This window comes from Thermothielavioides terrestris, chromosome 5 (assembly GCF_000226115.1).
Source record: "Thermothielavioides terrestris NRRL 8126 chromosome 5, complete sequence".
Classification (NCBI taxonomy): domain Eukaryota; kingdom Fungi; phylum Ascomycota; class Sordariomycetes; order Sordariales; family Chaetomiaceae; genus Thermothielavioides; species Thermothielavioides terrestris.
In genome coordinates, this window is record NC_016461.1 from 2,592,727 (window position 1) to 2,619,320 (window position 26,594).

Consider the following 26,594-nt stretch of genomic DNA (forward strand, 5'->3'; position numbering starts at 1 on the left):
AAGGCCAGGGCAGCCTGGGCGAAAGGGGAGCCCTCGCAGGGAGGCCGGGAAAGCCACGAGTCAGGCTTGGCAGACCCCACAGACGGGAACGGCGGGGGCAGGAAAACGAGGACGTGCGTTGATTGGATGGTTGCACCTCAGACCGCAACGTCGATCAGAGGTTTACTGCAAGGTGCTGCACAACGCAGTACATACGGGTACGAAAAACGCACCCGTTTCAGCGTGCTGCTTTGTTGATCGCCGGTGTCGAGGCAAGAACCGGGTGCTGAGCCCAGAGTTCGACGCGATGAATAAAGAGAGATTCGATGTCTTGGACGGTCAGACAAAGGAATGGGTGTAGCAGAGGACACATAACAACCGCGGGGCCAACGCAACTGAATGCTCATTGGAGAACGGAGTACATAGTATGGAAGAGGGGTTAGAGCATCCGATGAGGCAAGATCACACATTTTTTGTTCTTCTTTTCTTTCTTTTTTCTTTTTTTCTTTTTCTTTTTTTCGTTTTCATTTCTTGTACAGTTATTTGCCCGCTTTGGGGCATTCTGGAAGCCGAAATCTGGTCAAGATCCTGGAGAGAGCTCTCCAGATCACGCACGGTCCGGTTGCATTGCGCGGCCGAATGGAATTGGGGAAAGCCGTAGGAAAAGTCGAATTGACATTGATTGATACCCCTACCCAGGGACCTGGCCTGAAAAGGTGTCGATCCGCAGTGCATCCAAGGGAAAGGGGCCTTGCCGCACGCGGGAGCTTGCCGTACCCCTCCCTCCTCCCCGTTTGGCCGGCATCAATCTCAAACACGCCAAACACAACGCAAGGGCATCCAGGAACCAGCTGGCTGGTGGGGTCAGCTTGCCCAGCGGGCAGTGCACCCCCAGTTCCCAACTACACTAGCTCGGTTCCGAGGCAAGCTGGCCGGCAAGAGCCGCAAAGGCGATATCACCAACTAACCGGACAGCGACAGCAGGCTTGCTCAGCCAAATCCTGTCTAACCCGTCCAGTGACAGGATGCATGTATGGATCACACCACATGGCCATGCAACAGGCGCAACTTGCTATTCAGCTCGTTTTCGGGAGCATGGGCTTGGAGGTTGACCCACAGACGGACAGACTCACCGACCTCAAGCTCAACAGGCCCTGAAGCCCAGGTGTGATTCGTAGTGTACTACGAAGTACTGCATTCGAGGGTCCCAAATTCAGCGCAGGTGGAGCTTTCGTTCCTGCCGCTGGGGTTGCACGGCATCACCACGGCCCGCAGCGCCCATATCTCATCGCCCCAAACAGACTCGGAAGACCTGGGACGATTTTTGGCCGACGCGGTTCACTTCTTTGACGAGCTTGTTCGAGAAGCGAAGCGCAAACTACAATGCCCCGGAAGTTGGTCCCGATTTCCAATCGTAATGGTCACAGCCCGTGCTCACACCGAGACTCACATGCACACGATCCCTGCTGCAGAGAGCCCCATGCGGCGCAGCCCGTCGGCTGATGAAGAAGGCTGAGCGTGATTGCGTGCGAGGCGCCTCAGATATTAGCCCACTTGGCGCGTCGCAAGCGCCGACGAGGGTTAAGTTGGATGTTATTGGGCAAAATGATTTTCAATTTGCCCACTTGCGATGCTCATGCATAAGCGCGATCTATTTTTAGCTATTTTTAGCAACAACTTCCCCCTGCACAGGAAGCTGGAGTTGAGATCCACCCGCATCCTCAACTTTCGGTCCCTTGCTCGATTTTGTGATGACGTGCAGGTTCAGAATGGTTGAAGCTATCAGCTGCTCCGTGATGGACGAAGCGAAGCTCGCCGTTACCGCCGAGGTCGCCCAGGGTCCAGCCAATCATCTCGGTGATCCCAACATGCCACAACTTCCATCACGCAAGTACTCTATCGATGCTCCCGTCGGCCAGCTATTCTCAGTTGCGTCCCCGCATCTCATCCTCGACACCAACACCCTTCCGCTCACCAACACCCTTCCGCTCAACGGCTCTGCGGGTGTGACTCTGCTGCGTCGACCCAGGCCGTTGGGAATGACGACGCGGTCAGCGTCCAGGGAAGGCGGCGGTTAAGCAAGGTGCTATCCCGCGTTGCGACGCTCAGATGGTGATAAACATAGAACTCTGCTTGAAGTTGGACCATTTCTCATACTGCCATGAAGTTACTGCCGAGTTGACGACGATGGTCACGCTTCAGCAAGGTGTGCATACCTCCGGATTGAAGAGCAGGTCGGCGTGCGTCATCACAATCTCGAGCAGACATGGCCGATGATACACCCATCATCCGTCCGGCATCAATGCAAAAAGAACAGAACAGACCGAATTGTCGCTAACCATCATCACACATCTGCATCCGATATGAGACCCCACACAACCTATTCCCAACTAGGGTCAGATCTCGAGCTCTACAGCCCAAGCAGGTTTGGAGATTCCGGAAGTTCCGTCCAGACTATCGCGGCTGTGCAGCCTTGTAGCACAACCTCGAGAGATCCGACGGCCCGCGCCTACCTACACAGCAGTAGCACGCGACCGAGCCCTATCGTTGGTTCGGACGGCTCTCGCCGCATCCGTGCGGAAACAGGTAACGTGGGCGGATATGGCGACAGGCCAGAGCAGTTGACGACCGTCAAAACTGATTGTCGCTTCCAGCCGCCAACACGGCGTACGGGAAGGGAGCTGGCAGGAGAGCCAAAAGACAGAGGCGTCTGCCCCCAACTTGTCTGCCCCAAGGCGTCAAATCCAGGTGAATGGTGCTAGCCAGCGCGCTGTGTGGCCAACGAGGGTGACGTTGAGGGAGCTCAGTGACAAGAATCGTTCAGACCAGTGCTCTAGCATGGCCAGGAACGGAGCAGAAGGTAAGGAGCCAATTCGAATCCGGTCCTGCTTCAAGCACCACCGCTCTTTCCAGCGCCCCTAGCACAGGAAATCGAGATGGCCCCGCCGCGGAATCGAGAGCGTGAACGCCAAGTCGCGACGTTCCGTTATACTTGGCTAGTTAGACGCGCGCCGGCAAATCCGGCACGCCTCATTTGCGGCGAGTGTATCCTGTCAGTGTAGACGCGCCGCATTGGCAGGTTTGACTTGGCATGCCGGCACCGCTGAAGGTAGTATGGCTCTCTCGGGGCATCGAGGATGAGAGAGCTCCTTTTAAGCGGTACGCCGTGTGGTTGCGATCCCGCCAGACCGCACAACCCGGGGAAGGGCAGATGGCTGTTGAGCATCCGATTGGATGGGCCATGGCTTTGCATCCCAATGCGGTAAGTAGCAAGAACCAACTGGCTGTGCCCCGGTGTCTCAGCAGAGAGCAACAGAGGAAGGATTCAATGACTTGAAACCGCTTGCTAAGGCACGGAATCCCAAGCCCGAGAAATGAACTGTGGCACAACTCACGATGTGGCTTGGGACCGAGATGTGAGGCCCAAATGGCGCCAACGACATACGAGAGTATCCCAAGGGCAAGAGAGACAATACACTCGGGTTGACAGTATATAAGTTCAGGGGCTGTGACCGTCTTCTCATGCTGCTAAAGCCCTCGAGGTAGGACTCTGACGCTCCAGGCCGCTGGGCTTTGTTAGTTATTCATTCATGGCTCCCCAATCGCTCCTACGGGCCGCCCTCGCTGTGCTCCAGCTCGTCGGTGTCTTCGCCACGTCGGTCAGCGGACAGAGCGTGGCAGCCAGGCGATCACCTTGGGCTGATACCGTCACAGGTTTCGCACCTGACGTGAGTCTTGCGGATGACTGGAACGCCTCCTACCCGCAGTATGAAGGCTTCTCCTCGCCTTGGCCTGCCGTCCACAACAGCCGGGCAGCTCGAAGTGCCGATGGCAACGATACGGAGCTGGAGGACACCAGCTCTGCCCTCCCGCGCAGAGCCGCAAAGGACTTCTACCTTCGGGTCATGCCCCTGGGTGCATCGATCACGCAGGGAGTACACTCAAGCGACAATAACGGCTACAGAAAGTGGATCAGGGAGCAGTTGCGATGGCAGGGTTGGAAGGTGAACAGTAGGGAGCACTCTTCTAGCCCCCTTCGACACTAGAACACCCGGTCACTGACTCGATTTGCTTCCAGTGGTTGGGTCGGTGCAGACGGGCACGATGAAGGACAGGGTGAGTCCCCCAGTTCTGGCAAAAGGACCCGCAACTGAAAGGATGAGGAGAAAATTAAAAGATAGAAAGGAGGGCGGGAGCTGACGGGTTGCGTACCAGGACCACGAAGGCCACCCTGGCTGGGTCATCACGGAAACCGGGCAATACAACGGCGTCCAACAGGCCTGGGACGCCGCTAAATGGATGAAGCCCAACTTGGTCCTCCTGAACGTCGGCACAAACGACTGCAGCAACAACATCGACCTCGACCACGCCGGGGACCGGATGGAAGCCCTGGTAACCGACATCTTCAACTCGGTGCCCGGCGTGGTGGTGATCATGTCGACGCTGCTGCCGAGCCCGGGCGTCAAGGACTGCGCGGCGCGCGTGAGCGCGCAGTACCGCGCGGTGGCCAAGAAACTCCAGAACGGCCGGCTCGCGCTGGCCGACTTCAACGCGGCCATGAGCGGCGACGCGTCCATGTTCAGCGACGACCCGATCCACCCGAGCGACGCCGGATACAAGTTCATGGCGTCCGTCTGGTGGGACGCCATCGCCAAGGTGCAGGACGCCATCACGGCGCCGCTCGACAACGGCAAGGACGACGACGCCGGCGCGTCCGCCACCTGCGCCAAGGTCGCCGGCGTCTCGCGCGGGCCCGTCCTCACCCAGCAGGGCTCCGGCCACGACGACGGCGGCTACGTCCACAGGTCCCAGCCCCGCGGCGTGCTGCCCAGCCTCAGGTTCGGCAAGCCGGCCGACAAGTCCGAGGCCAGCCAGATCCCAGGGCTCATCTGGTTCGCTCAGCTCACCAACCCCGGCAACGTGGACCGCGAGAAAGCGTTGGACGACTGGGTAGGCAACTCCCTCAGGCCCTCACTGTCTTGTCTTATCAAGCCCGATTTGATCCGTCCGTCGGCGAGGGGCCGGCCTCGGTCGGGTGCTGACACGTTTTTTCCTTTTGGGGTTCGTTTGCCCTGAATTAGATTCGCATATACCGCAGAACCGCGACGGACAAGAAGAACGAGTATTGGTTCCGCGAGAACCTGGGCAACGGCAACTTCGCGGACTCCGTTGCGCTGGATGTCGGACTGAACTGTGATGACGGGGAAGGTAAGGACCCTCTTGAACGACGAAGACGGCTGGCTGAAGTAACTCGCTAAGACTCGGGACCTTTGTCCCTTTTTTTCTTCTAGCTTTTGCCTGGGCCGACTTTGTTTGTGGAGCCCCCTTTTCTCCGCAGTGTCAGGGGACTCGCTCACTAACCGAGTTCGCTTCGTTCGCGTCTAGGACAATGATGGATTGGGTGAGTTACTATCTTGTCTCATGCGTCCGATCCCGGGAAGTTAGGGAGTTTTTCCTGCTGATGGTCCATCCCTCTTCGTGGTATTAGCCGACTTCTGGTGCATTGGAAGCAAGACAATCTCGGTTTCCATCAACAAGAGGACAAGGCCGCCCACGGTGAGCGGTGCTGCCCCTTCCATCTCCGGTTTCCTAGCCAGACTGACAAGATGTATACGTATGCTTCTAGTTCACGTCCATCGGCGTGGTCGTCCCGGATATTGCACCCTTCAAAGCGTCCGATGTCCGGATCGCCGACATCGACGGCGACGGCAGGGCGGACCTCTGCTTCGTGCATGACAACGGTGATATAGGCTGCTCGCGGAACGGGGGGGTGGGCACCAACCACTACTGGCAGGGCTTCTCCACCGCCGACGGCCTGCGCGGCATTGTCTTCACCGGCAAGCAGAAGGGGAACAAGAACGGAGTCCGTCTAGGTACGTCGTTTGTTTCCTTCTCTCTCCTGATCTCACGTCTACTCGAGAGACTGACATTCGATGGGGGGAATAAGCCGATCTTAATGGGGAGTACGTATATATATGCTCGACGATGGGCCTTCGGATCGCGCGTTGAGCAGTGTTTGCTGACTTATTCGCCTTCGTCTTTCGCTTTTGATAGCTTCCGAGCCGACTGGATGTGGATTGGCGATGAAGGGGACGTCGACACCTACATCAACCAGCGTGGCACTGGCGCCGGCATTGTACGTTGCATCTGCACTCTCCGCCGGCTTGGCCCGGGGAGCCAACGGAGCCAGCGTAGTGTCAACTTACTGACAGGCCCTTCCTGTTAGGTTCCGCAGTGGACCGCCGCCGGCATCACCCACGCCGGTTTGAACACGCCCAACACGGGGGACAGGATCGTTTTCGGCCGCATCTACGGCTCGAACCGGCTCGACTACGCCCACCTCAAGGAGGCAGACGACCACTACGACATAGAGGTCTGGGAGAACCTGGGCGCCGGAGGGACAAAGCTCAAAGGTCTGCCAGCGCTGCTTGATCTATGTTATTCCTCTCCCCCCATAGTCGATTAGGGACTGACAGATGATATCTCCGCTGTTCTGTAGCCGACGGAGTGTTCTACTGCGACATGACGGGCAGCGGCAGCGACGACTACGTGTGGATCTACATGGACGGGCACGCCGACGCGGCCGACTTCTTCGCCAACATCCACTCTCCTCCCGACTGGGGCCACAGCATCACCATCTCGCTACGCGTGCCTGGGCCGCGCATGGGCATCCACCTCGCCGACTGGGACGGGGACGGCCGCTGCGACGTGCTCGTGCAAGACAAGGCCACCGGGGCTCTGACGATGTGGCACAACGATGTATGAACCCTCGCTCTCCTCCCGCTTGAATTGTTCAGGACGGTGGGTGGTTAATGCCGTCTCGTCGCCCAGTATGATGCCAAGGCCAAGAAGCTCCAGTTCAGCAACCAGGGCGTCAAGTCGGGCGCGGCTCGCTGCACCGAGGGGTGGGGGGTCGGCATCTTCGACCGCGGGCTCCGTCTCGCCGACATCGAGTGAGCAACCCAAATCCCCCTATTTTGATTCCATCCAGATTCCCTTCTCCCTGCCTTGCAACTGACGACTGACGCTCGAATCCAGCGGCGACGGGCGGGCGGACTACCTGTGCATCCAGCCGGACGGCACGGTGACCGCGTGGCTCAACCGGGCGGGCGGCATGACGGACGCCGGGCAGGTCAAGGCGACGGAGGGCTTCGACCGGGCCAACCTGCGCTTCGCCGACGTCGAGGCGTCCGGGCGCGCCGACCTGATCCACCTGGACAAGTACACGGGCGCGGCGACCGTGTTCAAGAACGACGGCTACCGCCCCGGCGACAGGGACAAGAACCGGGGCAGCTCATTCCACTGGACCAACCGCGGCGTTTTGTATGCGCCTATCGACCGCGGTGAGAACATGGTGCGTTTCTTTTATTTCTTTTCACCGCTTACTGTGCCGGCACGCAAGACTCGTTAGGAAGGGCCAAGGAAGCTAACCACCCCCTTTTCAAAAAGCATTTCGTCAACTTCGGTGGCCTCGGACGGGCCGATCTGCACCATACCTGGCCCGACACGAACAAAGTAGGTCGCCCACCTATGGCTGTCACGGAGCGAGTGCCTTTGGCGCAGACAGAGGGCAAAAGACGGGGGGAAGGGAAACAGAAATGGAAACTGAACACGGCGGACCGGCAGGCCGAAACCTTCTTCAACGAGTGCGGCGGAGCCGGAGGGGACGACGGGCCAGTCGGTGAGTCGGTCCAATATCCCCCCCCCCCCCCCCCCCCCCCCCCCCCGCAATCCGTGCCCAGACTGTAGAAGCCGTAACTCCAAACATTGCTGGTGCTTTTCCGTGTGGCTGACGAGGAGGTACCGCACCTTTGTCCCAGGCGACCCGGGTCTTCCTCCCTACTCCAGTTCTGGCAAGCGCAGACTGAGGGTGAAACGGAGCCGATTTGAAGCAAGTTGGGGAGAAAGTGGATGGCGGTGGTAGAGGTGAAGGAGGTGGAGGAGACGATGAGGTGGTGGAGTGAGGAAGAGAATAAGAAGGAGGAGGAAACGCAGGAGAGGGAGGAGGATGCCTCCCAAACTCAGCGCCTGCAATGGAAGCCATTGCGACGCGCATACGATACGTGTGCTCACACGTAATGTATATTTCCTACATTGTAGCACTATGTAAAACCTGTTTAGCTTACTCGCGATTTGGTCTGTTCTGGCACCTGAACCTAGGCTGCGTGGTGAGCGGAACGGCCCAGCGACCATGTCAGTGTTTCCTCCCTCCCCAAACACAAGGCTTGGGCCAAGGATGAAAGTGCAGCTTCTATTGCTCAGCGCTGCAAGGTTTTGTTCAGAAAGCGTGACTTGCGATGGAGGATGAACACCATGTATATCGGCAGCCGTGTCCTTGAGCTTCTGGTGGTCGCTCAAGCCAAGGCTTTGACCTACAAACTACCCCTTGCAGTGACCATATCGGACAGAAGGAAATTCTGCTTAGTAGCCGAGCTGGCAACATCGTCAACATATGTACATGTTCTGGTTGTTTTCTGCTGTTGGCGGCGGTGTGTGATCACGGTGGAAGAAACCGCTACTACACTTTCATGGGCGGCACAGCAATAAAAGAATGGCAACAATTCTCAACCGGAAGTGGTGTACGGAATAGGTCAATTCGCTTCTTCCCTCTCCGTTCCCGTTCTTACACAGGATGGAACATGCTATAGAAGGCCCCTGCCAAAGTACATCATACCTTACACCGATCTCGATTCTCCCTCAATCCATCATCCCACAGGATCCCAAGCCACGCCCATAAGAGGCAGGAATAAAAGAGGCGGATGCTCGACCATCATCCATCCGCTTGTCCATCCGCCCATCCATGGGCATAACCATGCCTCCCAGTCGAAACACACAAACGCCTTCCCGTGCGTGCTGGATGATATATGAACCAAAACCCGAAAAGGCAGCACCGCCCAAGAAATAGATGCCGCAGCCGCGGACCCTTCAGCCGGGGAATGAAGCAGGCCAAGTAGCACACTGCAACCTTAATACCATTCAACGCCGCGCCCACGAAAACCCGGAGACGATTCCCTTGTTTGCATTTTCCCCATCGATCCCCGTCCCCACCCAGCTTCCCTTGCCTCGCAAAGTAGAGCGGATGTCGTCCTGAAAGTCGGTTAAGAATGACGCTGATGCAGTCGTCGTCAGGGGGCGCGCTGCACGCGCCATGAAACAAACAAACCGAAATCCTCCGCTCGATCCATCCCATCTGATGGCTCGATCGCTCGAAGGAACACCAAGCCGGACAATACGCCCGGAGGCTAGTTAGCGCAGGACCCGACAAACCCAGATACCCCATCCCCCAACACGATGCCCATGGACCACTCAGCCGAGGTTGACGAAGCTAGCGGCGACCGGGGCGTTGATCTGGCCGAAGGAAGCGATGTCGTCCGGGTTCTGCTCGCGAGGCCGCGAGCCGTTGAGAAGCGGGCAGAGTCTTTTTTTTGTTGGTGAGCCGCATGTTAGCATGGTTGTTGTGTGAAGCAGCGTATGAAAACCTGTGAGACTGAGTGGATGGAAAAGAACAAAAGACAAGATACGACAAGTCGAGATGGAAGAAGGGTCCAGGCAGGCCTCCGGCTGAGAGGTGGGTTACTACTCTCGCCGGAGGCCGGCCTCCGACCATATGAAAATTGGCATTTGGTTGCCCATTTGACAACGGAGCCTGGCTTGAAGGTGACCACTACTTCGCGCCAGAGCCCGCGTCCTCCAGGTCTCCCGTTGCAACGGATTGCTGACCATTCAAGGGAGGCGGCGCCGCAGCGCCCATCCGAATTTCGAAGGCGTCCGCCTCCCAGCAACGGGGATCCCAGAACTTGTCTCCCTCGCGGGGGCCGGAAGTCGGCCTCCACGCGTCGCGCTTGCTAGACTTCTTGGGCCTTCTGGAGCCAAGGTTGTTGCCCTCTTGAACCTTGCGGGGAGCAGATGTCTCCTGCTGGGAGCAAGGGCATACGTACTTTTTGTTGGTCTTGATGTGGCCGACCTGGCCGCAGTTGGCGCACTTCCGGGTCGTGCCTGTCACCTTCTCCGTCGATGGCTCGGGCGAGCCCTCGTCGTCATCGTCGACAGCACCGCCATCCCGCATCCTTTGCTGGAGCTTCTTCTGCTTTTCGCGCTTCTTACGTCGCTCTTTGTTCTTCTCCAATCGCTCTTGCTCGATGCGAGCCCTGAATGACGAGGTTAACGTCTGCGCAAGCTCAAGAAGAAAACCGGTGCAAGACGACTCACTTTTCGAGGATCAACTCGTCCTTCTCCGGATCGCCAGTGAGCTTGACGTTGTAGATGCTAGACCTCTTGGTTAGTGCTGCTGTCCAGCTACGGCAGGGACATGGAAATCACTGACTCGATATTCTCAAACTCCATTTGACGGCGCCTCTTGCTGTACTGTGCAATGACGACGGGATCGTGGACAATCTCGGTGACCGTCTGGATCTCTCCATTCTCCCCCTTGACCTCGCGGATGATCTTCAACTTGCGCCGGTTCAGGGCGCTAGCCTGACTCTGGCTCACCTGGCTCGCACCGTCGGCCACGTTCGCGGGCTGCGGAGCCTGGCTCTGCACGTTGAATCGCTCGTCCTCGTCCTCCTGCGCAAGGACGTCGTCGTCATCGTGCTCTTGTGCATCCTCAAGACTCTGCTTTTGCCTGTTCCAAATGTCCCGAAGGGACTCGGTGTAGAGGTTGTCCTGGTTCTTGACGTTGTACATGTGACCGCCATTGGCCTTGCGCTGCCGCTCAATGGCATCCGCAGATGTTGCGAGCGGCCCATGCAGCTGCTCCAGGAAGCCACCCTTCATGGAGGTCCTCAGGTAGCTGACACCAAGGCCCTTGCCGGTTGGGTCTCCGGGGCCGTGCACGGCAATCATGGCCTTACCGTGGCTGGCGTCGATGAAGGCCTTGGTAAGCCGCCACGGTGCCATCTTGTTCGCGAGGGCGTCTGGTGGGAGCTCGTCACCAACCTCCATCTCATCGTCTTTGAACATGGCATCGTTGACTTCATAGCCGCCGTTCTCCAGCTCGTGCGCACCGACCTGCATCGCGTCCAAAAGACAGACATCCTCCGGCCGGACGAGCGATCGAATCTCGGACTCGGGCATGAGCTCCTCATTGTCGGGTAGGACCCAGTTCCGCTGCTCTTTGCGGAAGACCAGGAACTCCTTCAGCTTCTGGCGGTTTTGTGACTCGTTGGAATCGGCCACGTGGCGGGTGATGTCGGTTAGGGTGACGTTGTCGCTCCGGTGCAGGAGCCGATACGATACCATCTTGAGACGGTTCTTGGCGATATTCGTAACACGGCGAGAGTGCGGCCCGGGCACTTCCATCGAGGGGAGGGTCTGCCCGACCACAAACAGGTGGTCGATGTTCCGCAGGTACCACGATGAGCCGGATTTGCCCGTGGTGCTGCGACCGAGAATGAAGTCGGTATTCCTGGGATTGTGCTTGAAAATGGGCGCGCGGAACATCTGGTTGTGCAGCGTGGGCACGGTCTCGCCGGGATGGACTTGGCCGACCATGGCAAACGGCGAGCGGTCTTCGGGCATCAAGATGTAGGGCTCGCCGAGCTCCCGCTTCTCCGGTCGCGAGTCGGTCCCCTTGGAGCGGCGGTAATAGTTGACAATCTTCTGGCCCATGCCGAAGTTCGAGAGCACGATAGGGATCTCCTCGCAATACTCAAAGAGAATGGCGGTGGAGTTGTCGTTCAACGTGAGATCTGACGAGGTCTGGAAGATCTCGGGGATCCTCTTGCCCTTAACTTGCCTCTTCCGTTTCAGAGACGGCGGCTTGAACTTGACCGGGTGGAAAGCGTCCCTCCGCGGCTGGAACTGGGGTCGATGGTAGCTGTGAGGATCGCTGGCAGAGAGCTTCACCTTGTAATAAGGCCACGTGAGTCTCTGGGCCGTCATGCTGTGTTCGACGGGGATCGCGGCCAGCGTGGCCCGGACCTTGCTCTGACTGTTCTCCTTGAGCGCGTCGTAGGCGGTGTCGGACGAGAAGTTGAAGCGCTGCGACAGGTCTCGACCGAGCCGGCCGTTCGCCAGCCGCACTGTTTTGTGCTGGACCTTGCGCCTCTTGGCGCTGCGCTCCGACTCCACGTCATCGATGAGTAGGTAGGGGTCATTCATATCGAGGATGACACGCTTCCCGAGCTTGGCGGTGGCCTCCTCGAAGTTGTCAAAGTTGGGCGCCGTGAAGCGCGGGATGGGAGGGAGGCCTTTGGGTGGCTCTAGGCGCCGTTTCTTTGGAGCTGGCCCGTCGAGGAACATCCTGTCCCAGTCGTCATCGTCGCCGTCAACCTCAGTCTTAATGAGCATGCTGTCGGCAACGACGTCGTTGGCTGGGGCGGTCTCGGCCTCCTGAGCAGAAGCGACATCATCGCCCAGACGGATCATGGAGTCCCAGTCGTCACACACTAGAGCAATATCGCGGAGGGTATAGCCTCCAACTTTCTCGGAATCGGAGCCGTCGTCCAGGGGGAAGACCTCAAGGTCTGCCTGCTCCAGAGGCTCGGGTTCCTCGAGGGAAACGAGGCCGCGTTGCTCGGCAGTGCTGATGCGCTGGTAGACGGACGATGTGGCCGGGCCAGAGATGCGAAACAGCTTTTCTTGGTCGACGTCGAGGTCCAAGCTAAGCTTGGTAGGCACTAGGGGCTTCGGAGGTTTGGCGGGCTTCTTGGAAATCCAGTAGGCCTGCTTTGGGCGGAGGAGCTCGTTCCAGTGGAGGGGAACGTGTTCTTTGAACCCTGGATAAGCCTGCTTCACGGCCTCGGCGAGACTCTCGGCCGGAGGAGGAATATTGGGATCTTGGTTGGAGTCGCTCGGCTTCGGTCCGTGATCGAAGTTCAGGGCGATCAGGTCGGCAAGAGTCTCGCGCGGCTGCGCATCGACATGCATGCGGTCGTCGCCATTGGCGTCCAGAGGATGGGGCGATGACGCGAGGTCGCCGTGAGGCCCCAGAGGGGACGAGGGGAGATTCTCGCCGAAGAGATCGTCGGTATCGTTGTCATCGGTCAGGCCGGGGCCGTCGCCGCTAGAACCGCTTGCAGGGGGCTCTTCGTCAGGCAACTCATCGTCGCTCAGATCGATGTCCTCGTAGTCGACGGCATCCTCGGCCTTGCCGGACTGGTCGAACTGGGTGACGCGCTCGATCTGGCTCAGGAACTCGGTCACGCCACTAGCGAGGCCCTCATGTATTTCCTGGATCGCCGCATCATCTCGCTCCTCCTGAGCCCTCCACTCGTCCTCGTCGACGCTGTCAAACATTGCGTCGCTGTCGCCTGCCATGGCGATGTCGACGCCGGATCCGGATCGCCTTTGTCGGCGGTCGCTTCTTCGTGTCGTGTCGTATCGCGGTCGCCTGTCGAATCCACCCAGCGACTGCGCGGCGCGCGCAAGGTTAGATCATAATAACGAGGTCGAAGAAGTCGATAATCTCGATGACCTGGAGTATGATGTAGCGCAGGGAGTTGCGACAGGGAAGCGGAAATGGTCGGTCGGTCGATCGAGCGCTGAGTCGCGGCCGGCAGATTCAGTTCGTTTGGAGGTGATGAGCTGCCAAGAAATGGGGGCCAGGCGTCCGGCACACAGCGGCGGAATGTGGGTCCACTGCAGCTGAAGTGGGGTGCAGGCCAGATCAACCAGGGTTTGCTTGGTCCGTGCGCATTGGATAACCGAACCCCAGACTGGGGGGCTGTTCAGAGCTTTCGACAGAGGGAGGTGCTGGTCGGCCAACGACCTTACGCCCCTACGGAGAACTCGCTGATCGAAGCCAAACCTCCAACGGAGCATCATTTGCGAATCAGATACTACACTGATGGACACTCCCCTGCGTGGTTCTCAAAGTTGCTTATTCCACAGCTCCTAACGTTCGCTAGGCAAATGAGGAGTGGATGCGGGTGTTCATCGCTGTCACTACCTAGTATTCCGTACATGAGCTCAGTTGCTCGGCAATAGGTGTGAACTGTGCCTCCTTGTTGTTTCCTGTCGGAGGAGCACATCGCCCCGGGAACCAACGTGAAGCCCGCCAGAGTACCTACCTACCTACCTAATAGTGTATAATAATCCGTACAGTGTTTCATATCTCATACTTCGAATTAGACGCTCCTCCATTGCATTGTTGTGTACCTTGGTAACACACATGGTAAATTGCTGTACTCCCAGCGCAACGGCCCCCTTCTGAGGAGAACCACCTCCACGAGGCCCGGGCCTGTGGATCGCGCGCTGCTCTGCCTGGTCCCCACAACTTCCTCCTGCGTTCAGTTTGGGACCGAGTCCGCATCGCATCCCTAACCAACGAGTGTGGATACTGGCCTCAACGAGCCGCGTTGCATGACCATGGCGAGGACTGCGGCCGCCGACGCGCTCAAGGAGCAGCTCCGCGGCCAGTTCGTGGGGAAGACGCTTCACGAGGTGCCGACGCCCTCTGTCGTGCTGGACCTGGCCAAGCTCGAGGTCAACTGCGAGCGCATGCTCGAGGCCACCGAGAGGCTGGGCCTGCTGTGGCGGGCACACATCAAGTCACATAAAGTGAGCGCCGACCGACATGAGGTTCCTGACCGTAACCAGCCCCAATATTTGCTCGCTGACCTGCCTGTCCAGACCACAGAACTCACCCGCCTTCAAGTGGGCGAAACCCTCACCACCCCGGTGTCTCTCATTGTCTCAACCATTACCGAAGCAGAGAACATCGTGCCTCTGCTGAAAGAATACCAGTCCCGCGGCCGGCCCGTCAACGTAACCCCTCACTCTCCCTCACTCTCCCTCACTCTCCCCCTCCCCCCCCTTCCCTCCCGACCACCCCCAACACTAACCCAATCCAAACCCACACCCAGATCCTTTTCTCCTTCCCGCTCCTCCCAACCGCCATCCCCCGCCTCGCCGCCCTCACCGCCGACCTCGGACCGGACACCCTGACCCTGATGATCGACCACCCCTCCCAGCTGACCGCGCTCACCACTTTCACCACCACCGCCACCACCACCATCCCTCACCGGCCCCTAATCTTCCTCAAAATCGACACATCCTACGGCCGCGCCGGCGTGCCGCCGTCCACCCCCGCCTGCACAGCCCTCCTCGACGCCGCGCTGGCCGCCGAGCAGGCCGGCGCGTGCGCGCTGCTCGGGCTGTACTCGCACGCGGGGCACAGCTACGCGGCGCGCGGCGGCGTGGCCGACGTGGTTGGCTACCTGGCGGCCGAGGTGCGCGGGCTGGTGGAGGTGGCGCGGGAGGTGGTCAGGCGGAGGGGCAGGGGGAGGGAAAGGGAAAAGGACGGGAACGGGGACGGGGACGGGGACGGGAATGCGGGGAGGCGGTTGGTGTTGTCGGTGGGCGCGACGCCGACGGCGACGGTGGTGCAGCAGCGCGGGGCGGACTCGCGGGCCATCGCCGAGGTGCAGCGGCTGGTGGAGGAGGTGAGGAGGGAAGGGTTTGCGCTGGAGGTGCATGCCGGGGTGTAGTAAGTCTTCAGAAGCTGGTTCACCGGGTCGTCCTGGGTGTGTTCTCGGGCGGCGTGAGCGGGTGCTGACAGGGAGTGTTGGGGAGTCCGACGCTGGATCTGCAACAGCTGGCGACCCACGCCAGGGACGAGTCGCTGATGACGGCAGACGACATCGCGATCAGCGTGGTGGCCGAGGTGGCTTCCAGTGAGTGTTCCTGGCAACTGGCGCCTAGTGTCTTTGCTGACGGAAGACGGGAACAGTTTACCCCGGCCGCGGGGCCAACGGCACCACAGAAGCCCTCATCAACGCCGGCACCCTCGCACTGGGCCGCGAGCCGGTCATGGACAAGGGCGAGGTGCCGGGACACGACTACTCCGGCTGGGGCCTCCTGATGCCCTGGGGTTTGGACAACCCGGTGCCGGGCCCAGACTTCCCGCGGGTGCACGACGGCTGGCAAGTCGGGCGCATCAGCCAGGAACATGGCATCCTGACTTGGCAGGGCCGGAAAGAGGACGAGGTGGCGCTGCGCTACGGACAGAGAGTGCGCGTGTGGCCTAACCACAGCTGTATCGCGGGGGCCTGCTTTGACTGGTATTTGATTGTTGACAGCAGGAACCAGGGTCGCGAGGACGAGGTCATCGACGTGTGGCCGAGATGGCGGGGCTGGTGAACAGGATGGTGGACTGTCGTACTCATTCGATACCTGGCGCCCAGCAACTCCAGGAAGAAACCCAATCACTGCAAAAGTACGCAGGGGTTCACATAGGATTATCAACGCTCTATAGACCCTCCATTGTTCAGGACAATACACCAACCGAACCCCCCAAGAAGCCCTTTTGACCATCCGTACGCCACACCGAAACCTCGGTCATTTTATCAACCGTTTCGCGCCGCCCGAGCTAGACACCCTTTGCATGTCTCCGTGGCGCAGGTATATTGCAAGAAACGCTTCGGAACCTTGAGCGTGACAACCAATGACCTCTTGCGCCCCCAGTCGTCCGCCCATCCATTGCCTTGTTCCACCGCGACCGTAACCCACAGCAGGCTGCTTTAAATGGTCGGCGCCAGGCTGTTCCGTCAAGCTATCTCTTTACTTGCAGCGCTTCTCCACGATCCCCGGCCCGTTCTCGTCATACTCGTGTCTCGAGATCCACATCTGGTGGAACGTCCCCAAGCTGGCCAGGATGCTCCCGCCGAGCCAGGCGCCGTTTTTCCTCTCGCTCGTCAGCCCAGCCGCGTGTATCTTGATCCTAAGCCCCGGGTACATGGCGGTAAGCTCCTGATTGAGGCGGTCGTTGAACCCGTTGAGCAAGCTCGTGCTGCCCGTGACGACCACATTTGCCAGCAGATGCGGCCGCAGGTCGACGTCGACGCCGTCTAGGGAGGCCTTGATCAGCGCCGGAATGGTCTGCGCCTTCGACAAGGGCGCCTCGTCGCCCACAACCGGCGGGTACGCCGCCGTCTCGTCCCACATGCCCTCGGCCACCCGGTACCGCTGCTCGCGCCACATCTGGTTGGCGCCGTCGGGCATCTCGAAGACGCGGCCCGGCTGACTCCTCGCGTAGTCCTCGTTGCCGGGGGCCATGAAGCGGCCCGGCCCGCGCCATACCTCCACGACCGACTCCTTGAACTCCTTGAGGACGCGCTCTTCTTCGAAGGCGCGGAACGAGTCGGTGATGGGGAAATCGAAGGTGCGCAGCCTGGCGTCGGCGGGCGCGCCGGCCTCGACGGGCTTCTTGCTCTCGACCATGAAGAAAGGCACGATGTCGACCTTGGGCTCGTTGCTCTTCCACATCGAGCGGATCTGGTTGCTCAGCCAGACGCCGGCGGCGGGCGACCGCTGGACCGACCTCTTCAGGAAGATGCCGTCGTGGACGGCGGTCACGCTCGTGTTGGCGCCGCCGACGTCGACCACGAGCGCAGTGGGCTTGCCGGCGGCGAACGAGGCCAGCACGGAGGTCCGGCTGAGCCAGAAGGCGGGGCAGCCCCACGTCTCCATGCACACCTCGATCGCCTTCTCGCGGGCTTTCGGCGGGTTCCAGTTCGCCTCAGCCACCAGCAGGGGGTTCTCTGCGAGCGGCTTCTCGAGCCCGTCGGTCGCTTCCTCGGCGGCACCGCCATCCCCCATCTCCACGTCGCCGTCGTCGCCCACGTTGAGCTGGTTCTTGCTCGGCGGGGTTGGTCGCGGGGCTTGCAGGCGGTCTACCAGCAGGTGTTCCCAGACGCGCGTGGCGGCGTCCCAGTCCTCAACGATGCTGTCGCGGTTCATGTAGTTGCGGACTTCGAGGCCGGCGCGGGGCATGAGGATGGGGTCGCCGAAAATGTCGCGGCCACTGCTGTGGTGGTAGAAGGAAGGGATGACCATCTTGGGCGAGTCCTCGCCAGCGAAGCCCGCGCGCGTGTAGCAGTAGCCGGGGTCGAGCACGAGGGCCGAGACCTCATCTGGAGGCAGTCAGAATTCCGCATTCTGGCCGTGGCGGCAGCAGGGAGCAGCGACGCGCGGGCCGATTGCAAGCTCACCTCCGCCATAGGTGTCGGTCGGCTGTACCGACGACGAGAGTGGTTGTTGTGACATGTTCTAGAACTCCGATCGGTAATTGTGCGCGATCTCCTGTGTGTTTGTAGATTCAACCGGTGGGATGGGCGGTCTTGAGGATGCAATTGCGGATACACTGGCGCGTCGTGCTGTGTCGGTCGCGTTTCCGTTTCGGTGCGAGCGCAGGTTGATTTGCAGACGGAAGTCGTGGAAATCCGCTGCAGGCCGACCGCAGCGATGCACACCGAAAAAGTGGGGCTGTACTCTCAGCACAGCTAAGACTACCAGGTAGGCTCGCGACGCTCCGGAACTGTGGTGCCAATACCTTAGCGGGGTAACCTGCTAAATTGTAAGCCAAGAGCATGCCTTACCTGGGTGTAAGCCTGGCTCCGTTTCTATGGCATAGAATCAGGATAAGCCTGATCCTGGGCAGAAGCCTGACGGTCCCTGACGACCCTGACAACTTTTGGCCCTGTAGTGGGCCCTGTGGGTGCCCTGGACGGATGCCTAATAGCTTGTATGGACCACTAACCGGATACGCTGGAATTGGTGGAATGCGCATTGGATATGCACCTATTGCGAAGCTAAATACAGTGCATCCTCCGCCGAACTTTCTGCATTTTTCCAACTGCCTATGCCAAGCCTTGAACCTGTGTCCTAACCTCTATAGTGGAAGCAGTGGAAGTGCAGTGGAAGTGCAGTGGAAGCAGTGGAAGTGCAGTGGAAGCTGTGGAAGTTGGGTGTGGTGGAAGATCTGGATTGTGGTGGAAGATCCGGTTGTGTGGTGGAAGCTGTGGAAGTGTGGTGGAAGATCCGGCTGTGTGGTGGAAGCTGTGGAAGTGTGGTGGAAGATCTGGATTGTGGTGGAAGATCCGGCTGTGTGGTGGAAGCTGTGGAAGTGTGGTGGAAGATCCGGATTGTGGTGGAAGATCCGGCTGTGTGGTGGAAGCTGTGGAAGTGTGGTGGAAGATCCAGCTGTGTGGTGGAAGCTGTGGAAGTGTGGTGGAAGATACGGAAGTGTGGTGGAAGATCGAAGATGCGGATGGAAGAGTGGAAGATGCCTCTTCTCGAGTGCACTTTCTATATTCGGTATACTATTTACAAAGATGGAAGTTGCAACCTGTTGGAAGTGCCGTTGTGATGATTGGAATGGAGAGGTTGTGGTGTTGATACCTGTAAGACCTTCTGAAGCTTCTGAAGGACGTGTTGTGGACATGGAAAATTTTTGCGATGTATCTTCCACCTAAATTTGTATGTGTGTGACATCCGTGGCTGCAAGTGTTGTCAGGGACCGTCAGGCTTATGCTCAGCGTCAGGGTTAGAAGCCTGTGCCAGGCTTAGGACCCTGTGCCAGGCTTACAATTTGCTACAGTTTCCCGCTAAGGTACCTGCCTTACACGAGTGTACAGGTGTCGCTGCGCATTCCCGTAGGGGCGGAGGGCGAACTGGTGTCCATACAGCCAGTCTTCAGGAATGTTCGTTTGCATTGCCTACCTGTACTTACTCGACCATACCCACCTACCATTTTTATCCTACGCTTCGCATGAGCACTCTGGTGCTGAGGCTGTCACCTCCAGCGCTACCCCCCCACATCCTCATCAGCCATCATTGAAAGCATTTATGTCCTGGAGACCAAAATTTGCAAGCATCCTTGCCGCTGACGGACAATCCAAGCCCTCCCTGCTCTAGCGAGCGCTGCTTCCGCCCGCCTGGGTATCAAAACCATCGTCGCATTCAAGATCCCAAAGCATAACCAAAAAACGCCACGCCGAGCAGGTCGCAGTCACAGCTCCGTAATCATAACCGCCTCGTCCTCCAGATCGCTGTCCCACTCCCTGCCCTCCCCGTACAGCACCTCGCACACCCCGGCCAGCGGTACATCCATCACCGCATCCGTCCCCTCATTCCAGACTTCCCTCCAATTCAGCTGCCGCGCCCGACAATTACCACCCCTGAGCCCGTCGGCCTCCCTCCCTCCGGCAGAAGAAACACCAGCACCAGCATCCCTCCCCTTCCTGCCCTCCGCCCCCGGCCCTGTGCCCCTCCTCCCCCTCGCGGGCCGGATAATCTTCCCGTTCTCATCCACGACCGCGACCTGCGCGGCGTCGTCGACGATGGTCTCGACGCTCTCGAGCGGCAGCGTCAGGATCTCGAGGTTGTAGCCCGCCAGCGCGACGTAGATGTACACGAGCAGCATGACGAGCCAGGAGGGGATCGCCAGGGCCCACCACCGGTTCGGGTAGTAGTAGATTCCCAGCGCGTGCAGGAACGGCGACGGCAGGTAGCTCCACAGCAGGTAGAGCAGGAAGAACAGCGAGCTGAACAGGTACAGCACGAAGCCGTAGTACTCGTGCGTCGGCACCTTGGGGCGGGCCCGCGGCAGCGGGTCCTCCGGGTGGTGCCGGTGGTGGTGGCGGTGCGAGTGGTGGTGCGGGTCGGAGGGGTGGTGGCTGCTGCTGGCGCCGCCGCCGTCGTCCTCGGAGGCGTCCGGGGTGGTGGGGCGCGAGGGGCGGAGGAGGGAGGTTAGAGAGGGCGACGGGGGCAAGGGCGTTGGCGGGCGGCCGTAGAACGGGGGTGTGAAGGCGTGTTGGGAGGGCGGTGGTGGTGGGGGCAGGGCGTCGTTGTTGTCATCGTCGTTGTCGTTGTCGTCGTAGTCGTCCTCGTCTTCGACTTCAGAAGCGTCTCGGGACTCAGTAGAGTGGGGGGCCGAGACAGAGGAGTAGGCTTCGTCGTCGTCGTGGTCGTCGTGGGTATTGTCGTGGGTGCCAACGGGCTGGCTCAAGTCCGATGCATTGCGACGGGACCGAGCATGGCTTCGATTCTCTCTACTCCCGTCTGCAAAGCGGGTGCCGTCTTCGTCAATGTCGTCTTCTGAGGTTGCCGACATGGTGCTGCCATTGGTATGCGTGCTGGTGGTGAACGTCGAGATCAGGAGTTGGCGCCTCCGGGCTGTGGGTGCAATCGATAAGTTACCATCAAGGTTACTGTTTGGCGGAGCTCCCCGGTCGGCCGTTGGGACCCGCTGACAAGCGCCGGCGAGGACCACCAAGGCCAGTGCCAAAACCCTGGGGCTACCACTGTGCCCCTTTTTTCTCCTTCGAATCCAGGGAATTCACAATCCGTGGATTATTCGCACACAAGTCCAAGTTTCCGACTGCAAGTTCTTAATGGCAGACGTATCACATCTGCCACGATTGCTCATTACGATGCCTCCCCACTGCATGCTATACAGTACACAGCTACAACCAAGGACCATTCCAGCCTCCTACCCATCAATAGGACACCGGTATACCGTCTCCGTCCCAAACCCATCCTTCGCCAACAGCGCTTCCAGGCAACTCTGGTGATAAATATGCCTGCACGCCAGCAGCACCAGCGGACCCAGCGCCGTCTGGTCCGGCGGCCGAGAACTCGATCCGCCGGCGCCCACCAACCCCTCTCTTGGGTCCTGCTTCGCCTCATTACCCTTCCCTTGCCTTCTGTGCCCCTCCTGAATTTCCTCCTCCTCCTGCCTCACCCTCGGACTCACATCCTTCCCCTTTCCCTTCCCAACATACTCCCTCTCCTCCGCGCCACCCCTTTCCGCACTCCCCGCCGCATCCCCCAACCGGTCACCAGCACCAGCACCAAGCCCAACGCCACCCGCACCCCCCCGCCTTCGCAGAATCGCCGCCCGCCTCCTCTCCTCAGCGACCTTCCTCTCCTCCCACGCCTCGTAGACCCGCCCGCCCTGCACGCCGGGGCCCCAGACGCGGCGCCCGCACGCCTCGCACGTCGGGCCGCGCGGCCGCCACCCGCGCTGGCGCAGCTCGACGGCCTGCGCGACGCTCACGAACAGGCTGCGCTCGAGCAGCCGGTTCGACAGCCGCAGGATCGACTCCTCGTAGGCGTACGCCGCGAAGACGGAGCTCAGCACGCCGCGGAGGTCCGCGAGGTTGGGCGAGGCCGCGGCCGCGCGCGTGAGGAAGGCGCGCAGGATGCGGAGGAAGGAGAGGTTGGTTGTGGTGCTGGTGGTGGTGGACGGCGGGGTGGTTGATGGGGATGAGGTTGAAGTGAGGAGGGCGGTGAAGGTGGTTTGGACGAGGGAGCGGAGGAGGCCGAGGAGCTTGTCGGTGTCGAGGGCGGGCGGTTGGTAGGCGGCGTCACCGTTTGTGGGTGGGAGGGCATTCTTTGGCGCGGTCTGCAGCGAAGAGGATAGCCGTCTTGTGATTTGGACGGAGGCGTCAATCAGCTCCAGCCAGAGGTTCTCGTTTGCAGACAAACTCCCGTCGGCAGGTGGCTTCTGACCTCGGCGACTGGAGCTGGCGGCTCGGGCAGTCTTGGTTTGCTCCTGACATAGCCAGATGCCCACGAGAACGAATTTCCGCAAAGCCTGCATCAAGTCTTCCGCAGACTCCTGCAGGTCGCAACTATCATCCTGCGACCCGGCCAGGAGCCCCTGCAGGGCCGACTCGAGCGTTTCGAGATGCCTGACTAACCGGCCCATAGCTTCCTTGACCTGGCCCTCCTTAGCCATGAGGACGACGGCGGCGTCAATCACACCAGTCGCTTCCATCGTCGGGAGCAGCTGTTCGAGCCTTAGGCTGGACGACTGAACCAGGCCGACGTAGTCCGAGACGTGCTCTGGATCGAACTTGCACATGAGCCGCAGGTACAGTTCCACCAGGTCTCGATCTGTCGAGCGGCCAAGTGCTGCCTCCTTTTCCGGTTCCAGTATCGTTTTCAGGTAGGCATACTGCAAACCAGGCTGCGCAGCCACCGAGTCCAAGACGTGTTGGTGGAGCTCTGGGGCGTGCCGAGCGATCGTCTTGGCTGCCATCGCAGGGTCGAGCTCGACAAACTCGGCCGAGTGCTGCTTGAGAACCTGGTGGACATCCTGCACCTGGCGCCGTGTGAGACCCGCCTGCGGTCGCAGATAGACCTCGATACAGTTGAACACAGCTTCTTGGTCTTCAGGGTCTTCGAAGTAGGTCTCCACCAGCTTCCCATACTGCTTGTCGACCCTGTAGATGCGCTTCAGGATGCGATAGAAGCCGGCTTCTTTGAAGAGTGGGATGAGCTCGGTGACATTGGGCGGCTGGTACACAGACAACAGGTACTCGGCGCTGAGCTGGGCGTCCTCGGCCAGATCCTGGCCGGGGTACCTGCACAGCCCAACCAGGACTTTGGTGAGCGTCGAACCCGGGAATAGGAGGTACTGCGGGTACTTAGGCAAGTTCCTGGCAATGAACATGTCTAGGTAGATCGTCTCGTTGGAAGAGAAATCCGAAGAGTTCATGATTTCCGTCAGGATCGAGACGATATACTGCCGGTCTACCGTCAGCCCGAACATCTGTTCTTCGGGCAAGTCCCTGGTGGAACTGCCGTTCGCCGACTTGGAGTCATTGAGGAAGGAATCCTCAAACGCTTCGTTGAGGGCGCTCAAGAAGCTTGCGGCGTCGAAGTCAAGGACAAGTCGCAGGTAGGGAAAGGACGGTTCTTGCGACTGGTTGGGCCGGGTAAGGAGCCGCTTATTGCTGCCCCTGGGCCATGTGATGCTCTTCCCGGAGAAGAACAGCCAGTAGAGCTCCGCTTTTGCCTTTTGCGCAACTTCTTCTGGCAATTCCTCGCCTGTCGGATAGACGCGGCCGGTGAGGACGTAGGAGAGGTAGGGAAAGATTTTGAGGGCATTCACCACGCGGGCTTCAGCCTGCATGGGGCCGCCGGAGTGCTGGCCCTTCTGCGTCAGCGGCACCAGCAGCGAGAGCAAGTCGAAGAGCGGAGTGAGGAAGTCGTTCATTGCTCGATTCCAAACGTAGATCAGGGCCTCGTACAGGCTGTGCTGCTTGCAAAGCACCGTTATCTGGTCCAAGTCGAGCGTCGAAGTGTCCATGTGGCAGATCATTTCCTCTAGCCGGCTCTCCAATCCCGCGCCGACGAAGTGAGAGACCATCGCCTTCACAACCGCCGGAGGCACAGCAGTGACAGAGCCGTCGAGAATATAAGGCTCCAGCGTCTCAAAGAAGATGCCCTCGACCGCGGCGTCCTCATACCACTCGTACATCTCTTCAAAGAGGAAGTCGACTTCCCCAACAGTTAGACAGCCCACAAAGCACGTCTGGGTTAGCTCCCGCAAGTGGCTGTCGCTTGCTGATTCCCGGTTCTTCCGTCTTTGACCGAACGCGTACTTCAGAGATGCGCTCATAATCTCCATGAGTTTGTCCCGGACCATGGAATGCCTCAGCTCTGCGTCTTCTGGCAACCCGACCGTGAGCTTGTTGGCGTCTCCGCTGTAGTATGATGTTGCGAGTTTGATCGCACCAACATAGTCCCCGTTTTCCATCAGGGCGATGAGCCGATCGGCCCAGTTGGACAGGGCGCCAATCGATACGTCGTTGAACCCGAGGAGGAAGAGGCGGCCTTTGAACGCCTTGAAGCTCATGTAAAAGGCGTCGGCAACAACACCGTGCATCGACGGATCCTCCTCGTCCAGTTGTTCCACCAAGCTGCTCAGCTGTTTTGAAAAGCGGTCGACATGGTAGATGTGCTTGTGTATGAGGTCGATGGCCTCGGTCATGCGCATGCTCCGGTCTTCCAGCACAATAAGCCTTTGCGAGATGGTGAGCACAGTCAGGACTGACCGGCTCAGCCATTGTACCGCAACGATGGGCTCCTCGCACTTCCATCGGCTCCGTGCTCGAAACTTGAGACCCGGAGGCTTGTCTTTGTCCTCCGCTGGGATCTCATCCACGTCCAGGACAGTGAGGACATTAGACCAGCAGTAAACTAGCTTCACTTTGGATATCTGGCTCCCGGTAACAGGGTCTGCCACTTTAAGCTTGACTCCGGGGAACCACGCCAGACATCCTGTCAGAGGGCTGTGGGCGGCAACCTCCTTAGGTCGCGCGGATTTGTGTTGCGTCTGAGCGATAGGGGTCGTCGAGACAATGACTAGGAGGTAGGGGGTCAGCATCGCGGTGAGGCCCATGGTGTCGGTGGCCATCTCAACATTGCCGAGCGGGAGCGGAGCGAAGGCCAGGACGGTGCTCGGCTTTAGTGTCTTCCCTGGCGGCGGCTTCGAGTCTGGGTACCGGCCCAATATTCTCGTCGTCTTCACGGTCCTGCCAAGAGCCCCGGTGCCCCTGGTTGCGAGGTGAGAGAAGGCCATTCCCCGGTCGTCGGCGGAGACGAGGGCCGTGTGGCGGGTGCCAAGGAAGCCCAAGTGCGTGATGGCGACATTCGGGACGTGGCCGTCGGCGGTCCTGTTTTGCTGGTGTAACTGAGGAAGGTGCGGGATGCTGAGGAACGGCCGTGCTGCTCGCGTGGTATCCCAGGTAAATATGTTGCCGTTCGCGTGCCCGCCCGCAATGGTGGTGTGGTCGGCGGATATTGCGATGGCGGTGATGGGGCCGGATTCGACAGCTGGGACAGTCAGTTACGACGAACCTTCGCGGATGGATCAGAGCCCCAACCTTTTGTTCCCGGACCGATTATCATCTTGAGGTTCTGGTTGTAGTCGAACACCAGGATGATCCCCTTGGAGGTGCCCAGGACTATCGTAGCCGAAACCGCGAGGCACGTAGGAGAGCCAAAGTTTCTCTTCCCGGCCTCGGAGAAGACCTGGCCATTGAGCTTCTGCAGCTTCGTCCACCGCACCACTTCCCACGGCGCTGACGGGGTTTCGGTGCCCCCTGGGTCCAACAGCAGCTGACTGCTCAGCGAGACATTTCGGCTATGGCCTGCCAGGAATGCAGGAGAGGAAGGACGCGGGGACGAGAGATAAGGCGAGGAGATGCGTGACTGGAATCTCTGGTCAAAGGGCCTAAACGACGGCGTCGGGCTGGCGAGGTCAGGGCGAGAGGCGAAGGAAGGCACATTGCTGCTGCCAGGGGAGGATATGACGGAGCCCTGCATTGGGCCGTTAGCCGCAAGCACTTTATGAACGACGTCTCTTCACGTACATGCAAAGATGGCGTGTCATCGGGAACGGAAAGAACGGAGCCCATGGGACTCGCAGCGAGCCGGGGTGTGGCGTCGGCGGATCCATCCTCGGATGCCGCGTCGTGCGACGCCTCGAGCAGTTCTCGGTAGCGGTGGGCGATTGTGCTGGGACCGGCGTGAGGCGCGGGGGATTCCGCCGGCCGCTGCTCAGCTTCGGGAACAGTGGGGATGTGGTCTTCGTCGTGATCGCCTTTCACCGTAGCCTCGTCGCTGGAGCTCGAGCTCTGGTCGTCGTCGGCTCGAGCCAGTTCGGGTTCGTCGGCCATGGCGTCGACTGGGCCATTGTCATCCCGCGCTTGACTCAAACTCATAGGGCGTCACAGCCAAGAGGCATTGCTCCGTAGAGGCTAGTTCGAATGCGCCGCCACGGGATTCGGAGGTTAGGCGGATGCGTCGAGATCGCGATCCAGCGAGAGCATGGGGAACAGTACCGTCCGAGGAGCAGCGCAATTGTGCAAGTTGGTTACGGGCCGCAGGTTACCTGGCTACCAGGGGCAATTCAAAAGACACAATCAGCGCTCGCAGCGAGATACCAGACGTGCAACGCCGGAGGGGCGCAGAATCAAGCCCTCTTATCTTCGGCGTGTTGATCTCTCACGAGGCTGTTGCGTTGCCCGTCCCGCCGCCATGCGCAGCTGCCTGCTCCAGCTCCCTATTCATGCTCAGATCCGCCGTTCCACTGCAGT

General features: G+C 59.7%; 6 protein-coding genes across 6 annotated transcripts; 2 read left to right on the forward strand and 4 right to left on the reverse strand.

Annotated features, from left to right (window-relative positions):
• Positions 1-3,569: 3,569 nt before the first annotated feature.
• Positions 3,570-7,728, forward strand: THITE_2057343 (carbohydrate esterase family 3 protein; the record flags this gene model as incomplete). The annotated part of the gene is made up of 13 exons (XM_003656803.1): positions 3,570-3,990; positions 4,058-4,095; positions 4,195-4,929; positions 5,097-5,187; positions 5,468-5,535; positions 5,606-5,852; positions 5,927-5,942; positions 6,034-6,115; positions 6,206-6,392; positions 6,479-6,738; positions 6,811-6,932; positions 7,018-7,333; positions 7,429-7,728. 13 exons carry the CDS (start codon positions 3,570-3,572, stop codon positions 7,726-7,728), a joined length of 2,883 nt encoding a protein of 960 aa, XP_003656851.1.
• A 1,723-nt stretch (positions 7,729-9,451) lies between these two features.
• On the reverse strand, positions 9,452-13,361 carry THITE_2122093 (TAF1-like protein). Its single transcript, XM_003656804.1, has 3 exons — positions 10,304-13,361; positions 10,189-10,245; positions 9,452-10,127 (listed from the first exon to the last, which is right to left on the reverse strand). Exons 1-3 carry the CDS (start codon positions 13,237-13,239, stop codon positions 9,644-9,646), a joined length of 3,477 nt encoding a protein of 1,158 aa, XP_003656852.1. The 5' UTR covers positions 13,240-13,361; the 3' UTR covers positions 9,452-9,643.
• A 928-nt stretch (positions 13,362-14,289) lies between these two features.
• THITE_2056590 (uncharacterized protein) lies at positions 14,290-16,062 on the forward strand (the record flags this gene model as incomplete). Its single annotated transcript, XM_003656805.1, has 4 exons — positions 14,290-14,481; positions 14,787-15,409; positions 15,496-15,596; positions 15,653-16,062. The coding sequence occupies 4 exons, from the start codon at positions 14,290-14,292 to the stop codon at positions 16,060-16,062; spliced, it is 1,326 nt and encodes a 441-aa protein (XP_003656853.1).
• A 297-nt stretch (positions 16,063-16,359) lies between these two features.
• On the reverse strand, positions 16,360-18,320 carry THITE_2122098 (ARP4-like protein). Its single transcript, XM_003656806.1, has 3 exons — positions 18,300-18,320; positions 17,913-18,238; positions 16,360-17,834 (listed from the first exon to the last, which is right to left on the reverse strand). Exons 2-3 carry the CDS (start codon positions 17,965-17,967, stop codon positions 16,483-16,485), a joined length of 1,407 nt encoding a protein of 468 aa, XP_003656854.1. The 5' UTR covers positions 17,968-18,238; positions 18,300-18,320; the 3' UTR covers positions 16,360-16,482.
• A 1,305-nt stretch (positions 18,321-19,625) lies between these two features.
• Positions 19,626-20,937, reverse strand: THITE_2122099 (uncharacterized protein). The gene has a single exon (XM_003656807.1). The coding sequence runs from the start codon at positions 20,813-20,815 to the stop codon at positions 19,712-19,714; it is 1,104 nt and encodes a 367-aa protein (XP_003656855.1). The 5' UTR covers positions 20,816-20,937; the 3' UTR covers positions 19,626-19,711.
• A 119-nt stretch (positions 20,938-21,056) lies between these two features.
• THITE_2122100 (uncharacterized protein) lies at positions 21,057-26,561 on the reverse strand. Its single transcript, XM_003656808.1, has 3 exons — positions 25,869-26,561; positions 25,380-25,815; positions 21,057-25,329 (listed from the first exon to the last, which is right to left on the reverse strand). Exons 1-3 carry the CDS (start codon positions 26,172-26,174, stop codon positions 21,194-21,196), a joined length of 4,878 nt encoding a protein of 1,625 aa, XP_003656856.1. The 5' UTR covers positions 26,175-26,561; the 3' UTR covers positions 21,057-21,193.
• Positions 26,562-26,594: the final 33 nt, after the last annotated feature.

What these genes read in the sequence shown, in the direction of transcription:
- THITE_2122093 (XM_003656804.1), bottom strand. Translation starts at nt 13,239, where the DNA reads ATGGCAGGCGACAGCGACGCAATGTTTGACAGCGTCGACGAGGACGAG. An exon ending in ATGGAGTTTGAGAATATCGA is followed by an intron (nt 10,246 to 10,303) that starts GTCAGTGATTTC and finishes CAAGAGGTCTAG; the next exon opens with CATCTACAACGTCAAGCTCA. An exon ending in GACGAGTTGATCCTCGAAAA is followed by an intron (nt 10,128 to 10,188) that starts GTGAGTCGTCTT and finishes CTCGTCATTCAG; the next exon opens with GGCTCGCATCGAGCAAGAGC.
- THITE_2122098 (XM_003656806.1), bottom strand. Translation starts at nt 17,967, where the DNA reads ATGTCACAACAACCACTCTCGTCGTCGGTACAGCCGACCGACACCTAT. An exon ending in GACCGACACCTATGGCGGAG is followed by an intron (nt 17,835 to 17,912) that starts GTGAGCTTGCAA and finishes GACTGCCTCCAG; the next exon opens with ATGAGGTCTCGGCCCTCGTG.
- THITE_2122099 (XM_003656807.1), bottom strand. Translation starts at nt 20,815, where the DNA reads ATGTCGGCAACCTCAGAAGACGACATTGACGAAGACGGCACCCGCTTT.
- THITE_2122100 (XM_003656808.1), bottom strand. Translation starts at nt 26,174, where the DNA reads ATGGCCGACGAACCCGAACTGGCTCGAGCCGACGACGACCAGAGCTCG. An exon ending in ATGACACGCCATCTTTGCAT is followed by an intron (nt 25,816 to 25,868) that starts GTACGTGAAGAG and finishes GGCCCAATGCAG; the next exon opens with GGCTCCGTCATATCCTCCCC. An exon ending in AATCGGTCCGGGAACAAAAG is followed by an intron (nt 25,330 to 25,379) that starts GTTGGGGCTCTG and finishes TGACTGTCCCAG; the next exon opens with CTGTCGAATCCGGCCCCATC.